The 16,562-nt window shown below is 32.7% G+C and overlaps 1 protein-coding gene across 2 annotated transcripts in view; it reads left to right on the plus strand.

Annotated features, from left to right (window-relative positions):
* LOC100369426 (isoleucine--tRNA ligase, cytoplasmic-like) overlaps positions 1-15,598 on the plus strand; it is a 34,945-nt gene extending 19,347 nt beyond the window's left edge. The window contains exons 21-27 of one of the 2 annotated variants that reach the window (XM_085497131.1): positions 365-448; positions 746-1,033; positions 2,630-2,725; positions 3,196-3,372; positions 12,812-13,079; positions 13,529-13,580; positions 14,927-15,598. In XM_085497131.1, the coding sequence (XP_085353257.1) occupies positions 365-448; positions 746-1,033; positions 2,630-2,725; positions 3,196-3,372; positions 12,812-13,079; positions 13,529-13,580; positions 14,927-14,996 (1,035 nt within the window). In that variant the 3' untranslated portion in view covers positions 14,997-15,598. Of the gene's footprint in view, positions 1-364; positions 449-745; positions 1,034-2,629; positions 2,726-3,195; positions 3,373-12,811; positions 13,080-13,528 lie in introns of both variants that reach the window. The other variant, XM_085497132.1, reaches the window with a different exon arrangement.
* Positions 15,599-16,562: the final 964 nt, after the last annotated feature.

Consider the following 16,562-nt stretch of genomic DNA (forward strand, 5'->3'; position numbering starts at 1 on the left):
GGTAGTTTATTATTTTAGGTGTGAAGCATACATTTTGTACATGGACTAGTGTCTGTGTGTCCTACTGTCTGTCTGTCTGTCTGTCTGTCTGTCTGTCTACTGGTTGTTGCAATGATCTGTCTGATTTGATTCAACTGAATGAGCATTATTTCTTTCCTTGCCTCTTTTCACCATCACCATCACTATGGTAACTGGTAACTTACATTTTGACCAAATAACTAAACTAAGTATTTTAACTATTAAAATTGTAATTATAATGAATAATTTTGTGTAATTATAAAATTTACGAACATCAACTTTGGGGAAAAAAGTAATTCCATTATATAAGGAAAGGTAAAAATTGTTACGCTATTTCTGTTTCTAGTATCCTCTTCATGAAGTGGTTGTCATACATCAAGATGACAAGGTTCTGGATGACTTAAGATTACTGGAAACTTACATTATTGAGGTGAGATATATTAACTGTCAAGCAGGTTGCCTGAAAATAAGTGACAATATGTCGGCCACTTGGAAACGCATACGTGCTACGGTGAATATTAATAGTGTTTCATAAGCAAAACTCAACATACTTGGGTTAAAATGTGAGGGTCATCGTTTGTGGAATGAGGTTGAAAAACTTAATTTAAATTTAACCTTTTAAAATGTTTTTTAACCGAATGTTAAACCAATTATTCAGTGTTCCCTTTTCCTGCCATTTTTGCATGAATTCTCCAGACGTTAACTTTATTTGGCCTGTGTCTCCCAGGAATTGAACGTGCGTCAGTTAACCACCTCACGAGACAAAGAAAAATATGGAGTTCATCTGAGGGCAGAACCCGATTATATGGTCCTTGGAAAACGTCTCAAGGCTGATTCTAAGATTGTTGCCAAGGCTGTAAAAGAATTGTCAGATGGGCAACTAAGAGAGTTTCAAGACAGCGGTGAGATGGTTATTGAAGGACATATGCTGACCACTGATGACATACGATTAATTTATGCGTTCGATCAAAATTCTAATCAGCAATCAAATTACGAAGCACATTCTGATAATGATGTAAGTTTCACTGTTTATACTCTATCATTAGTGTGTTGTGTTGTTTTGCATCTAAATTTTCATAATTTTCGCATAGTTTTGTGTTTTTGTACAGCCAACAGATTTCATTAAAATTCACTGCTGAATTTTTATTTAAAAAAAAAAAAATTGCCCTATTTTATAAATCATTTCAATTTAAAATACTAGAAAAAAAACTAACCAAATTTTTTTAGTTGAAAGGAATTAAAATACCGGTAGCCTAAGTTGGCAGGTACTGTAAATAGCCATACTTTTGCCAGAGATTCAATTTGTAGAGAATATTGGATGAATATTGTATCATATTTCCTGTACTAGAAGTGCGGCTGATCTGCACTGGCTCGGAAGATGAATTCTGATTGGCTAAAAAAACAAAAAAACTTGTGGCGTTGAATGCACGTTCATTGTCAGTATTGTTATGCAAATTCAAACTAGCTAATCATTTACAACCTTCCGAGCCAGTGCAGATTAGCCCTAGAAGTGCAGCCCTATTTTATGTTCTTGCTTTAAACTTGAATTTTCTTTGTATTTGTTGAGTTTTGTATATATTTATATTTTGTTCAAAGTTAAAAGAAACTATGCAAATTCTAAAAACCTATTGTCTGAAGTAAAAGAAATTAATTTTGCTAAAGGGAATCCTTAAAGATTTATCGGTTTATTTAAAAGTTTATATGTAGTAATATCACATTTGTAGTAATATCACATGGTGTTCGATTAATACTGGAATCCTATCTTCTCTTGTGTAGGCATTGTAAGCAAATACTTGTACGATAACAGTACTGTAAAATCTGTATTAGAAGCCGCGGCTTCTATTAAAATGGTACAATGCAACAGAGGGGATGCGGCTTCTATTAGAGCATCTACACATATGAGAAATGATGAATTTTTGGTTCTCAACTATTCAAATAGAATGGATGCGACTTCTATTAGGGATGCGGCTTCTAATACAGATTTTACGGTAGTTAATTATTCATGCTTGAAGTAAGATTTCATATAACTTTGTCTCAGAAATTGTTTTCTCAAAATGTCCTGTTTCTATGCATATATGTGCATGTATTCTAGTCATTCAATGTGAACACTAACTTATTGGCTGCCGAAAGCAGCATCCATATAGTTGTCAACAGGTGACGAACTAAATTAATATTTCCAAATGTACCAGTAAACATTCAAACGGATTTCCCTTGACATATGAAAGAAACATAAACATGTGAGAATTTTTATTGTGAATTCGGACATTATTGGAGGAAAGAAACTAACATTTTGCCAAGTGTTGAAGCAAATAGAATTATTGGAGCCTGGAGTTCTGTTGAAATGTAGTAAATTTGTTATGACTCTAAAATAACATTACTTTAATAAAGACATGTCTGACTGAAGATTAATGTAGAATAACTTATATCTACTGTAATATTTTAAAGATCCAAAACATGTAGTTTATGATATGATGTATATATGTCAACAGAAAGGGAGGGTTAAAGAATTCAATACAAATTGTTTGACAAATAAAAGTGTCCTGTCAGAGAAAGTTAAGGTTTGACAAGATTACCTGCTTTTACTAGATGTTGTCTAAATACTTGTTTTTAGGTGCTGGTACTATTGGATGTAACTCCTGACCAATCCATGCTGGATGAGGGCGTTGCTAGGGAAGTTGTCAACCGTATCCAGAAACTGAGGAAGAAGGTTAGATTAATATTTATGAGTTGAGTTTGTCAACTGACCTCTAGAGGGCAATTATCTGACTTTTAAGAGTTGCTCATTATAGGAGGATATTCATTGCTTCATGCATTTCTTATCAACTTACTGACTTGTCTTATTAAGTGTTGTTGCCGTGGTTGCTCTCTGATGACTTATTCTGAAACCATGTAATCTTACAATGGCTATAAAGTAAATGAATTTCTAAAAAGTGTTAGATAATCTGTAGACCTGATTATTATTGATTTGTATTACCTAATTTGTAATATGTGGAGTCTGTTTATAGCTTGAGTCGATAATCTACCTGATAAAAGCTCATACTTCTCTTCTGATTATATTTTGTAGGCAATTTATTTCTCTATTACAGGGCATGTCAGTTTCACAGACATAACTAATCAGTTCATTTGTTAGCAAAGCTAATGTCACAAGGATTTTAAAATAATGTTTTTATTTTTTAGGCCAAATTGGTGCCTGTTGATGAAATCACAGTATTTTATGAAGTTTCTCCACCTGATTCTTACCTATCGAAAGTCATCTCCAATCACAATGAATATATTACGACTTCTGTCAAGCAACCTATCAAACCATATCCGGTTCCTGGCGTCTGTGATGACATCATTAATGAGAGGTTCCAGGTGAGTGCTAAAAAAATATCAAATGGTCAATTCATAATATTAAATAATATCAAATGGTCAATTCATGATAAAATAATATCAAATAGTCAATTTTGAAGCGGGAAGAATGGATCAGGCACTGGTTAGTGTGGAAAAAACACCTCTGTTGTAAATGTTGTAATGATGACAGATTCAAGAGTTGAACACCTAATTCAGCTAATGTTGCCTTTCATTAAACAAACCTACATTGTTGTACCTGTACTCAATATTGTTTCCTTATTAGTCCCCGTTCGGACGCAGTCCGAAAACGGGGACTTATGTTTTGACCTCCGTGTGTCTGTGCGTGTGTGCGTGCGTACGTCCGGACCTGTATCTTAGAAATGCCTGGACCAATCACAATCAAACTTCACACATATTTTTTGTACATCACACATGATATTATACATATGCACGTCAATTTGTTTCATGATCTGATTTAAGATGGCCGAATGGCGGCCATTTTTGTGCTAAAAATCATCAAAATCAAGCATTTCCCAGCTGTTTATAGATGGATTTTGTTCAAACCTTGTATATACGTTGGACATTATAGGACCTTGATGCACAACATGTTGTTTTACGATCTGATTTAAGATGGCCGAATGGCGTCCATTTTTGTGCTGAAAAATCCTAAAAATCCAGCATTTCTCGGCTGTTTACAGATGGATTTTGTTCAAACTTTGTATATACATTAGACATTATGGGCCCTTCATGCAAATAATTTTGTTTTTCAGATAAGATTCAAAATGGCCGGCTGGCGGCCATTTTGTTTTAATGAATGTGGTTCTCGTGCCATATCTCTGACTTGTTTTGACTGATTATGTTCAAATTTTAAATATTCATTATACATCATGTCATAGATAAACAGATATATTGGTTCGACGATCATATTCAAAATGGCCGAATGGTGGTCATTTTTGTGCTAAAAAAAATTTCTGGCATTTATGAATGGATTTCAGTCAAACTTGGTACATACATTAGACATTACTGGTTCCTGATGCACGTCATTTTATTTGTCAGATTGGAATCAAAATGGCTGACTGGCGGCCATTTTGTTTTAATGATTGGGCTTCTAGAGCCATGTCTCTTAAATGCTTTGACTGATCATGTTCAAATTTTATATATTCGTTATAAATCATGTTATATATATACATGTATTCAAAATGGTTGATTTTGAATGCTGTTCCAGAGCAATATCTCTCAATATCGACAAGTACTTGTTTGACGATCAGATACAAATGTCAATCATTTTAATGTTAAAAAATCATATTTCTGACATGGTTATATTCCAGCTATATTACTATAAACAAAACTATATATCTTAAATTTGATAACTAACGGGGACTGTGCCATGCATGGCTTGTTTGTTTATTGATTTTGATCAAGACCTGTAATAGGAATTATATCCATATACAATGTAGACCAAAAATACTGTAAAAGGGTTAATTATGCACTGGGTTTTAATTTTGCTTATTTCGCTGACTGGAAAATGTGCTAAATTAAAACCCAGTGAATATGTAAAATTTAGCATAGAACACATTATCTGAATGATGAAACCATGAATTTAAACCCCACTGAATATGCCTGAAATGGTAAATCAGCAAAATTTAAACCCAGTGAAAATTAGTCATTTTACAGTAATAGAGAAATGTCAAAAGTAAAAATATTGCATCAATAGTATAGTACATGTATTGAAAGAGTTAATAACTCCAAGGTCCAATTTTATTCTGAATAAAATCATCACACATGTCTTGAAAGTGAATATCAATGATTTATTTATCACCTTATACAGGTAGATAAATCTTTATTCAGCTCTACTCAATTCTTTATGTCTTGAGATTGCACACTTCAAACAGTGTGGGCTCCAAATTACTGTATTTCAGTAATTTTCTTTAATCTGGTTTCTAAACTTCTGAATATTGCGCTTTTATGGCTTGAGTTTTTCAAAATTGTGAAGACATCAAGTCTGGAAAAATGACTTAAAGACCGTGGTGATGTTTGTAGTGAAGTTGTTGAGAGCTGGATGCAAGGATTGCCAACAATATGTGAAGGTTACAGTTGAAGAGATATCTTCAGTATGGATGAAAGAAGATGATTGTGGTGTATAAAATTTAAAAAATGCTTAATCATTATGTTATACAGTTTGAAGATTGATTTCATGGTTTTGACAGAAGACTACGTTGCCAGAAAATAAAAGCTTTTTCTGGATAATGCGAAATGTCACCTCCATCTTGACTTTCACATTTTTAAGTTGGAATTTTTCATACTGAATACAACTTTCAATGTCAGTCCATGGACCAGGACATCTTACCGACATTGAAGCTACAATACAGAAAAAAACAAAACGGCTCAGACATATCTTAGCTGGGATAAAGTTAAGTCCAAGTGTGGTCCTGAGCTGGTAAGAAGCACTAATGTCCTGGAGGCCCTTCACTGGCTGCAACGCTTATGACAAGAAGTGGAAGTTACAACAATCACAAATTGCTTCAAGAAATCTGACTCTGTGACACAACCATGGTGGAGGAAGACATGATGATGTTCAACTTGATGCAGTCACTTTTCATCTCTTTGGTTGCTCAAGACAATACCTTGTAGACATTGACATCAGTCTGTCAACATAGTGACATTTAGTAGGACGAAGAAGTAGAGGGAGAGGAAACGTTCGCAGATTTGACTACCGCAGCTAAAACAGTTGAAGAATTGAAAGAATTTGCTAAATGTCTTCAGAGCAGTTGTTAGACATTAAAAAAAACATGAAAATCTGAACTGCAAAGCAAAGCAAGCGGAGTGATTTCTTTAGTAAGATACTTTACTGAACAGATATAGATTTGAAATACCGGTAATGATTTAAATTTATTACATTTACGTAATGCAATTTCAAATAAAAATAATTTTCTTGTACTAAATTGTTTTGGATAATGTGTACAAAATTGTGTGTGTACGAGTTCAGAGATCTACCATATTGCACTGACTCAATGCCTAATTAATATTCATAGATAAGTTAGCAAACCTGTATAGAAAGGCCACCTGTCTATAAAAGGCAAAATCTCAAAATCCCTTCAGTGGCCGCAGGTTTGACTGTCCTGTGAATCACATTGTTTTCATATTTTGCATCTTAAAGATCAGACCTATATTAATAGCTAGCTTCTGGCTAATCTGAAATCTTGGACTGTCACACGATGTATGAACGTCAGCACTGCAAATGTCAAACTAAATTTTCTACCAAAGGTTTGTGAGTAGGTGAGGTACACACTGTATATAGATCGAGTTGCCATCGAAATGTGGGTGTTGTAGATGCTTAGAATTCTAGCTGAGTGAGATAAAGTAATTTGATAAAATTAATGAGTTCATTACATTATCATAAAACCTTATCAAGTTACACATGGTGGGTTCTGATGAGACACTGTCTGTCTTGCATAGCATACTTGATTGGACAGCTTAATTAACTAACTTCTGTGTGCTTTCCTGATTTAATGTCTGATTTGCCTGACGTGATAAAGTCTGTTATCTTTATATTTTCAGTTAGAAACTAAAAATAAAGGTGTTTTGCTTATAATAAATGTGCAGTTCTTTCTAAGTCACCTCTGTAAAATAAATATCATAAATTAATGAAAACATTTCTGATTGATGACCAGTTTTTAGCTCCGCTGTCGACTTTGTCGAGCGGAGCTTATCATATGAGTGACTGTCCTTCGTCCGTGTCAATGTTTTACTTTTTCGACTTCTTCTTGAAAACTACAAGCCTGAATGCTTTGATACTTGGTGTATATGTACCATGGGTAGATCTCTCTTAGATTTGTTCATTTCATGATGATATCTTATATTCTCTAATTTTGGTGAATACTTTTGTCATTTTTGGTAAAAAGTGATGTTTTCAACTTCTTGTAAAAAATGCTAGTCCAATTACTTTGATATTACATATATAGGTACTACATGTGGACCTCTCTCAGATTTGTTCATTTTGTAATGATATCTTTAATTTTCTAATTTTGGTGAATATTTTTGTCATTTTTGGTAAAAAGTGATATTTTCGACTTCTTGTTAAAAACATCAAGTCCAATTGCTTTGATATTACTTATATAGGTACTACATGTGGTTCTAACTCAGATTTGTTCATTTCATGATGATATCTTTGATGAATATTTTTGTAATTTTTGGTAAAAAGTGATATTTTCCACTTCTTGTTGAAAACCCCAAGTCTGATTGTTTTGATACTATACATATTGTTCATTTTCTAATGATATCTTCTGTTCTTTAATTGAAATGTGCATTGCTAACAGCGGAGCTATCTCAGCCGAGAGGCTGCTTGTTTTAATTTCTTTTGTGTCTCATTATTACCACGTAATCTTCGAAATTTTTAATTTTAAGGCATTCTGTATTATTAATTACTGCTGTTGGTAATATGAAAAAAGTTTTTTGTTACCATAAATGATGATTTTTCCTGCCTTGGAGTTCCACAATTTTCACATTTTATAAACGTATTCTTCTATAATTTACTTGTGAATCAAAGAGAAAAAAAATCGTATAAATAGGAAACAAAATTATGTGATTTATTTTGTTCAAAATTAACTTTGCCATTGAATGAGTTAGAGATGAGAATGTGTACTATTTGAGTTCAGTAGTCGAATTGAAAGAAATTCAGCGCAATATTCAACACACGGGGATTTCGTATCCCCAAGCAGTGTCTTAAGATTGTTTTTGGATACATATCAGTTATTTATTTAGGGTTTGAACATTGGACATCTGGTTTGAACTAGGCTGTTAATTTTTTTTTTTTTTATTTCAATAGAAATTTCAAGCCCTCCCCACAATTTTAAACACTCCATCCCCTAATCATACTAAGAAGAAATGAGGTATTGAAATGCACCTCCAAAAACCTGCAGTAGTGAAATTGTGAAAATCAAAAATCAAACTGGCTTGGTTATAAGTCCACATGAAGTATCACTTAATCCTCCAGTGACATCTGTGTATTAATACTCTTACTCTTGTCTACTGTCCACAGTTATTTATTTCTATCACTCTACGCTATGTAAAAACCGTTCTTAAAAATCACGGGTCTTGGTAATTAATACGTGTCTCTGTAATCTCATTGCGGTGATTCAGTGATCACGCTGAATTGTTGAGAAATACAACGCAATTGCATATATTTAATGATAAAGAGCACTACACTTAGATAACAAGAGACATGTTGTGAATTTCTAAATGACAAATACCTTCCTCCACCTTGAATGATTTTTGTGTGTTTCTGTTATAGAAATTTTTATTCCAATGGCCTTCATTTGTGTTATTAATGATTTTCTTTTTTCACTCATGTTCTATTTATAGAAATTATTTGGTAAACACACAAAACTGTTTCAGATATTCAAGGATATTGTGGTGACATTTTCATGAGAGTAGAATTACACCTAATTGCATCAATTGTTTTTTTCTTTATGCATGAACTACTAAGGTTTACTGACATTGCATCATTCACAATGTAAAGATTATCCTTGTTGGATACTATAGTAATGTATATATCGTCTCATGTTCCTATCGGGTACTTCAGTTTGTACGTCTTGCGTCTTTGTACGTTTATAGGCTAGATTCAGGTGTGCTTGATGTGATATCATAGGTCCCATGATGTGTTGGGGGTGATGTCATAGGTCCATGACATACTTTGTATGACATAATATGTCCCATGAGGTACTTTGTATGACATCATAGATCCATGACATACTTTGTGACATCATAGGTCCCATGAGGTACTTTGTGTGACATCATAGGTCCCTTGAGGCACTTTGTGTGACATCATAGGTCCCATGGGGTACTTTGTGTGACATCGTATGTCAAATATTCTTCTTCAGCACACCATGTGTGCTATATTATAAGGTTATCTCTAATAATGTTCATTTCACGTAATTTACTACATTGCTACTTATCACCCCAGTCTCAAACTCTAGTCTCAAACAAATTATGCAAATGGTGCTTTCACCCAGTGATATTTTCATCTTGTACTGACAACCATGATTAAAACCTGCTGTTCGATGTGAATGTCACTGATTTGTATCTCAGTTGCATTTACTCTACTTGTATGATTTCGACGTAAAGTACTGTTTATTTCTTTTTCTGATATAGGATTATTGACTTCTCGGTAATTATTATACACAATAAGTGGTTGCAAGCAAATTAGATCATTGTTTTTGACAGGGCCAGTTTTTTTTCTGTAATGAAGTATTGCCCATATGAACAAGCTTTAGTGATGCTTCTTGGACCATGCATGGACTGATCTAGTTCAAATTTCACACATACATCGTAACGTATATGCATTTGTTTCATGATGCAATTCAAGATGGCTGAATGGCAGCCATTTTAAGGCCAAAAATGTATTAAAATCACACATGTTCACCATTCTGAAATCAGATCTCAGTCGTGCATGGACAGACTTTGTTCAAACTTCATACATACATTCAACATAATGTGACTATGATGCAATAGGCTTGTTATCTTTGAGATGGGTTCAAAATGGCCAACTGGTGGCCATTCAAATCAGGGACTTATAGTTTTGTCTCCATCCATCTGTCAGAACCCTCTGGACGGAATTTGTTCATTCTTTACATGTGCATAGTACTTTGTGTGGGACATATGCACCTACAGTGGTTTTAGTGATTAAATCCAATATCGCCGACTATCAGCCATTTTTTGTGTGAAAATGTTGTATTTTGGACTTTTTTTGTCAGTTTTTTGTTTAAATTTGGTACATACATTATACAAGTTAGGATACATGTCCATGTTTTGTGTTCAGATCAGAGATGGCTGACTGGCAACCATCTTGGTTTTTGAAAATGTAGTATTGTGGACATGCTTTGTCAGTTCTCATTCATATTTGGCACATACATCATACATGTTGGAATACCGGTACCTGTCAGTTTGTTTCATAATCTGATCAAAGATGGCTAACGGGCAGCCATCTTGTTTTTATTTTTGAAAATGAAGTATCTTAGACATGCTTTGTTGGTTTTCATTAAAATCTGGAATGTCCATGATATCTATTTTGCATAATGATTAGTGAATTTACTAGGTAATTATCTGATATACTTACTCTATTACGAATTTCATCAAAAACTCAAAGCTACTATGTCCATTGTCAAAATAAGTCATCTGTTAATGATCCAGTATATGATAACTACAACTGTAGCAAATTCTGTATAAGCATGTCAACCTATATGCATCGATAGAAAATCTCACAGGCTGTTCAATTAAATGAGCTTACTGATTTGTATAATATCAAGTAAATAAGTAAATGAAATATTGATATGTTTGTAAAAAAAAGGTCAAAATTTGAATATACTTACCAGAACATTATCACAACTTTTGTGAATAATATTTTCATCTGCCTTGGAGACATTTACAAATTTCTCAAGTTTTATTTTGAGAAATAGTGTCTTCAAACATTATGAATTCACCATAAAAAAATCATAAAAATAGAAATGTCATGCATTGTGTATAGATCTATGAAAGCCATCTATATTAACTAGAATCGTAATTTCTCGGATCTCAACCAGGAGTTGCTGTCAGTCTCTAGAGGAGACTTATACAACAATGTGATTTTTTTTTTTTCCACGTGATTTGCTTTTATAGATTTTTTCTGTGAAATTAGATTCACTATTTGAATGGTAGAACAGCAACAAATAGAAAGCTTTTATAATACATCAACATAAATCGCCGGAATTTGTCTCTTGTGGAAACATGTCTTGAATGTTAAAAGTCCTATTGTGGATATCTAGATACATAACCTTTTAAGTGTAACGTGATGAGTTTTAATCTCTTGCTGAGCCCTGTGTAAGATACTCAAAATATCATTTACATGTAAACTCAATGTAGATTTTTGTAGATACCTATTTTGATTATGTCATTTGAATATTTTTTCATACAATTTTTCTCAAACTGCTCCCTCTAATTTGGTTATTGTCTACAAAGAGGTATTATGTTTACTACAGATATCACTTGATATGCGCATAATGTAACCGTCATCCTAGGTTTACGACTTTAAATAGTTCTACTATTGATTAGCACACTGGCTATAGGTATCAAATTAATATAATGATACAATGTACCAAACAACTGTGGGAAAAAAAAAATGCGATAATTCATTAATGATATTTTGTATATGCATATAATCTATTAACTTAAATGTTGATTGTATGTTGAACTTTGACCTAAGTGAGATAAGGTAAGAAAATACGTGTCACGCATTGGGACTTAGATGGTAACCTATAATAGTAATGGGAAGATTAGAACAATGTTTCACACACTGCATGCAAAATAGTTTGCTCTAGAAAAGAAGGTCATTGGAGATTCTCTCAGTCTCTCTCTTACTTTGTACTAAAAATGTTAAAATCTTGATGGAGATGACGCACTCAGCTCAGTAGAAAAGTATTGCAAGTAGTGTCCTGCTAATTCTCTCTTGACCTTTCATAGAGATACGATATTCCATTAAAAATGAACAACTGATCATTTCCAGATAAATTCTTGCATCTTAATTAACCGATTTGCATAACTTGATGACTACTTCCTGAATGCATCCTTGCATGATTATCATAACAGTTTACCCAATGTATGCCAATTTTGTACCACATATTTCAAATTGGTCCAGTATTACCTAGATAAAAAAAAATGAAATGGGATGGCCATTTTACTTCCTGATTGGACGTCATATCAAATTTTGTGTCAGCCAATCGTTTAATCATCTTCTTTGCTAATTAACTTTCCTGATCTTAGGATAAGCCGTAGAGATAACATACAAGCCTAATACTGGTAATGTATGACATGACAGAATCTGTATCATAGATTACACCACATACTTAACTAATTAATTATTTATTAATTAGATATTTTTGTAAATGTGTTCAAGGCTACACCAATTTTATCTATACATATTAACCCTTTGAATACCTTATTGTTTTACATTTTTGCTTATTTTTTGTTTTCACTGCTTACAAATCTTGGACAAATTTTTTAGGTTTTGTTGGTGTTTGATCATAGATCTTTTCATTCCAAGGTTATGTTTTGATCAAACACAGCTACAAGAATTGGTGTCATTGTCATACTGCTTAGACACTACATAAACATGGATGTGTAAATCAAATTTACATCTGCAGATCGGCAAAGATTCTTGTTTTATGAAATTGAAATACATAATGCATGAACCTGTGAATGTTTTGGCAAGCCAAAAATATGACCTGATGAGATAAGAGAATAGTTTCATGGAACCGCAGACAGACGCAATCAAACACATAACACATTATATTTCATTTGAAGTTGTCATTTTTGCACATTTGATGTTTATCACAGTTGGATATTTAGTTCTTCTAGAGTCTATGATTGCAGTTATTACACTCAATTCACATATAAACAATAACTTGTATATATTCATTTGTTGTTTCAGTTGAAAGGTGCTGAAGTGAATCTAACTCTTGTCAGAGGCCATGTGGAATCATCTTCTGTCGGTAGTGGACCAAGTCCTGTCTGCCGATTTGTCAATATAGAGTTGTGTGATGTTCAATTCCAGGGTGGTACTGAAGGCACTGTCTTATTAGAAAATCCTAAAGGTGAATACCCAATTACGCTAAATGAACTTGTCAAACAAGTTGGTGTGGTATTTGGTTTGCAAGGGAGAAAACTGAAATTGTACAAATCAAAGGAAAAGTCTGCTGGTAAGTAACATTTTATTTTTTATTTTTTCTAAACATTTAATTAATCATGTCCATTTGTCGAAAATTTGGAATGAAGTTTATAGAATGTTGATCAAAAGTTGGATATTCAATATGAACCAAATCAAAAAGTCATTTATGGTTAGGTTATGTAAATTTGTGTTCTGTCAAGACCAGTAGCAAATAGGAAAATTATTTCCCTTTTCCCCCCCGAGATTTGTAGCAAATGGAATATTTAGTCCATTTTTTCCAGATCTGTAGCAAATGAAAAAATTGGAAAAAAAAGAGGCAAAATATTACACCAAACAAGATTAAATATGGCAGTCATAGGTCGTATAGTCAGAAGGAATGTTCGGTTGTTTTGTATTTTCATTTATTTAACATATGGGTTTATAGTGAAATGACTGTCAATGTATTTTTACTAATTAATTTTTCTTTTTTTTTTCTTCCAGAAGTTACAGTTGAATCTATAAAGAATGTGTTTTCACTTCATGGCTCTACACTGTATGCATTCACTAAATAATATTAACAAAATTTGAATTTACAAGTTACATAAATTGTATCTCGATTTTTAAAAGAACACATCCAAATATCAATGCAGCCTGGAAACGGTCCCGAGTTGATAATACCGATTATTTCAAATAATATAATTATTCACGATGATAACGTCCAGACAAACAAATAAGTAAACTAAAACTGAAATACTGACAGACATATTTAAACCTTTATGGCATTTTAATTTAGCAAGGCTTTTATTGTTAAAGGAATACATTTTTTTGTGATTCCCAATAAATCACAAAAAATTCGCAGCAAAGAAACATACTTGGAGTTGACATTGTCATTATCGTCTTCACAACGATGTCCACATTTTCATGTGCTTGAACAGCTTTCTTTGTTTTATGTCATTTCTATTTTCAGTAAAATTGTGACAAACATTATTAGAGGGAGATTGCAAGGACTACATGACATGCCACTATGTCTTTCGAAATAGCAAAACTAGTGACTGTGACATTTTCATAATTATCCGGATTAGCAAATATTGTGTCTCGCACAGTAACTCTGGTTACAACTCCATGTAAGGAAATATATTTTCTTTTTGAACTGACATTTTACTTCTATGTTTGCTTTCAATTTGAACGCCTAATTCAACTTTTTGTCACTTTTCACCAATTCAAAATGAACTCCTCATTTTTTAAAAACATTTTGATGTTAATAAACTAGCCAATATGGATGTATATCTGTTTGATCCTAAATTAACAAATATTAAAGAAAAATGTTGATCTAAAATTATGATTTTATGGTTAGAAATAGGGCTTCTTACTAGAAAACATAACTAAAACAACCCACATAAAAAACAATTGTATATGCTCTGCCATGATGTATATCGGAATACTGATTTATGTTGAAATAAACTACCATTACAATTCCCTTAACCTTTGCCGTTAAAAGTTGTGTGTTTATCCTGTATGTGTGACCTCTGACTCCTAGTGTTCTTACTATGGAAAAGCGCAGGTGCTTGTTGTTTCGAAAATAAAGAACTTGAATATTTTTGTTTGATGCAAATGTTGTATGATGATGTGTTGGAAATTGCCCTGTAAACAAATTTAGAAGATTTTCAATTTGCCAGTAAAGCCAAGTCTCTGTTGGTATTTTTATTGTTTCACCTTTCCTGAACTAATTTTTATTATCAACAGTTGTCGGTGACAATTTATTGTGCTCTTTAAAAATAATAAATCGTACAGTTTTAAGTGGTATCGGGTTACAATAAAATCTCAAACTATTTATGCTATATTTCTCTCTGCCATGAAAGCGTGATTGATCAAACTAATGTGTTTTTTTCAATCCTACAGTTTGCTGTACTGCAGAACATTTGTGACCTGTATTTCATATGTAGCAGGTAACAATGAGATGAATATATAATTGACTGACTACAATAATGATAAAATGGGTCAATGTGTATTTGAAAGTGTGCTCAATTTCTTAAAAATGTTAATCAGAGACTAGACTTTCTGAAGTTTCAAGAGTTAAAATTTCTTTTAATTTGATATGAGCACTTCACATGATATAACCAGGATCTTCTTATCATATTCATATAAAACACTCAAATATGGAGCTTTGTAAGCGTATTTTATATGTATAGAAATCATGAACTGAGTTGGGAATAAACTGAATTCAAAATCAAATATGAATTGGAAACTAATTTCTAATACTTTATCCTTTTAATACTGATGTCAACTCTGAACTGAAACAATCCAGTGCACATATTTTTATCAAGCAAATGAAAGAGGTTAAATTGAGATCAAGATTACCATAATCCATCACGATAGTTTTATAAATAGAAATTTTGATCATATTGCAATCAAATCATTCTATTTTTTAAATGATTGAAATTATGTTCCTGTTCATTGAATTAATGCATTTTTACTGTCTGTCCATTGCTACCAGAATTGTTCTGCTGTGTTTATTCTATTTCACAGTGTTGATTTTGTTTAAGATGAATATTAAAATATCCAGCTATCAAACACTGGTTTTGGATTGTGCCTTTTGTTATTTGTTATGCAAATATTTATCATATATACATATATTTGATATCATTTAGCTACATTTCAAATTACTTTCATTGTAAGTGTATCAACAAAAAAGAACCTTATATATCATGGTCTTAATCAACATTGTTCCTATATTTTATGGCATAACCTTTTAAACCTAAATGGACCCAATATATCATGGTAAAACCCTTTCTAATTGCACTCGCACCCCATGTAACATCGTACAATCATCTAAATCCATACGATCCCTATATATCATAAAACCTCGAACTCCACTAGGATCCATATATTGTGTCGGGCTCTAAACATTTCTGAATCCACACGAACCCTGTATGTCATGCTAAAAACCCTTTCTAAATTCTTGGTGGCCCCATATGTCGTATGAAAAACCCTTTCAAAATCCATGAGAACTTCAATACAGTTGTATATCATACTAAAATGTCTTTTCTATATCCATATGGGCCCCATACATCATTCCAAAAATATATGATAAATAATGGCAAAACACATTTTAAATCCACGAATCTATATATTACTAAAAAACGACTCTGATCCAGCAAATATCCCATATATCCTACCAAAAATCTGTTCCAAATCCACAATGACCCATATATCGTGGCAAAATACTTTCTAAATCTACAAGGACCCCACACAAACCATTTCAAAATCCATGAACCCATATATTTTGCAAAAAAAAAAACTTTCTGAAATTATTATTATGGTCAAAATTAAGTTCTGGCACTTCACGAAAATGAAGAGCTTGGGTGGGTAATGCAGACTAGGAACTACATAGATGTACTAGTTGCGAAAATGAAACATTAAATCGCAAAATCAAGCCCGACAGTTGTGAAAATGAGTTGGTAAGTAGAGTGAAAAGCCAAAAAACTAAACTGGAATGTTGCGAAAATTAGTTACAAAATGGCAAAAAAATGTGTAG

Source organism: Saccoglossus kowalevskii, chromosome 3 (assembly GCF_978046115.1).
Source record: "Saccoglossus kowalevskii chromosome 3, keSacKowa6.1, whole genome shotgun sequence".
Classification (NCBI taxonomy): Eukaryota; Metazoa; Hemichordata; class Enteropneusta; family Harrimaniidae; genus Saccoglossus; species Saccoglossus kowalevskii.